General features: G+C 63.5%; 1 protein-coding gene across 1 annotated transcript in view; it reads right to left on the reverse strand.

Moving 5' to 3' along the window:
- The window catches only part of DEAF1 (DEAF1, transcription factor), a 30,560-nt gene that overhangs the window by 7,907 nt on the left and 20,871 nt on the right, over positions 1–1,782 (reverse strand). The window contains 1 exon segment of the mRNA XM_015562398.1: positions 1,228–1,306. Within this exon segment, the coding sequence (XP_015417884.1) occupies positions 1,228–1,306 (79 nt within the window).

Genomic DNA, 1,782 nt, shown 5'->3' on the forward strand with positions numbered 1-1,782 from the left:
AAGACACGCCCAGCATCAGTGTGGCTCCCTGCTCCCCATTGCCGTCCGAACCTCATCCATGAGCGGGACGCAGGGCGGTCAGTGGCTGAATGCCGCGGGCGTGCTCCTCAATGCTCCGGACGTGGCCGCTCACTCGGGGTCTCCTAGCTCCTCGGCCCAGGCGGGAGGCCGGACATTCGGTGACAGACACAAACCGCGAGCAGAACGCACCGGGCAGGGCGGCCGCGAGCTTCACGGCCCTGAGTGGACAGCGAAGGGGAGGAAGGGGCTCCAGCATGAGCCTCACCACAGGGAACCTCAAGACCCGGGCGGGGCCTCTGCTGGGAGCCCGTGACAGGAAACACGCACATCACAGGGGCACCTGGGACTCCGTCAGCACAGCCACCTCGGCTTAGAGAGAAGTGACTGAGCCCTGGCTGGGTGGCTCCACTGGCTGGAGCGCCATCCCTTACACCAAAGGGTCACAGGTTCGATTCCCAGTCATGGCACATCCCTAGGTTGCGGGTTCAATACCCGGTCGGGGACATGCGAGAGATAACTGATAGATGTTTCTCTCTCTCCCTTCCCCTCTCTCTGAAAACCAATGAACACGTCCTTGGGTAAGATAAAAACAAAAATGCAAACCCTCACTCTTATTTGGTTTTACTGTTCTTTAATCCTCACCTGAGGATATTTTTCCATTGATTTTTAGAGTGGAAGGGAGGCAGAGAGACAGAGAGAGACATCGATGTGAGACACGCTGATGGGTTGCCTCCTGCACCTGCCCCGACCGGGCTGGGGAACCTGCCACCGAGGCACATGCCCTTGACCAGAGATCGAACCCTCGGCCCTGGGTCGGCGGGCTGACGCTCTGACCACGGAGCCACAGCAGCTGCCACAGCAGCAGCGCAAAAACCTCCATTTGAAGGCGAGCAGTTGGAGGCGTGGAGTCCGCGGCGGCCCTGGCTGCAGGGAGCCCGGGGCGTCTGTGGTCACACCAATTGAGGAAGAGAGAACTGAGGCTTCTCAGTTCAGAGGAGAAAGTTACAAAGACGGGAGGGAAGGGAACCAGGACCCTGTGGTTTCTGTGCTTTGGGCGAAGCGGGGACTCAACACATAGCCTGGGGCGGAGCCCCCCAGCGGCAGGGTCCGGGGGCTGCCGGCGGCCCACACCCAGCCCTCCAGGGAGAGCGCCCGTGGGAGAGCACGCGCCCCCTCCTGGTGTAAGCACTCCCCACCTGCCGTCACCGGATGTGGTGCTGGAGCGGGACCGGCAGCTCCAGCCCATGGACCGGCAGCTCCAGCCCATGGCCCTGGCCGCCCTCGGCTTTGCAGCACCATCCCCGCGAGGAGGGTCAGGACCAGACCCCCGGCCCGAGCCCGAAGGGGCAGAAGCAGTGTGAGGTCAGGGGGAGATCTGCACGGGAAAGGGGGAATGGAACAAGCAAGGGAGACTGAGGCCACGGTTTATAGAACTGCGGCCTCGTCTGTGGGGCGAGCCCCTCACGGTACAGAACGTGCCGGTCCTCGTGGGGAAGGTGGCCCGGGCCTCTTGGGTCACACGGTCTCTGGACACACGCGTGCCCAGGCGTGCCCAGGTCCTCACAAAACCCTGTGACAAACGGGGTGGGCACGGCCCCGACCCGGGGCATCAGCAGACAAAGCCAAGCCCGCCCTCCTCACGCAGGATCCCTGCCAAAGGCCAGCCGCCTGCGCATGCGGGAGCCGTCCGGACTGACCTATTTTGGGGGGAGCAGTGGGCAACGCAGCTTCCGGGAAGGGCGCGACCTGGCAGCTGTCCTG

This window comes from Myotis davidii, unplaced genomic scaffold (genome assembly GCF_000327345.1).
Source record: "Myotis davidii unplaced genomic scaffold, ASM32734v1 scaffold3578, whole genome shotgun sequence".
NCBI lineage: Eukaryota > Metazoa > Chordata > Mammalia > Chiroptera > Vespertilionidae > Myotis > Myotis davidii.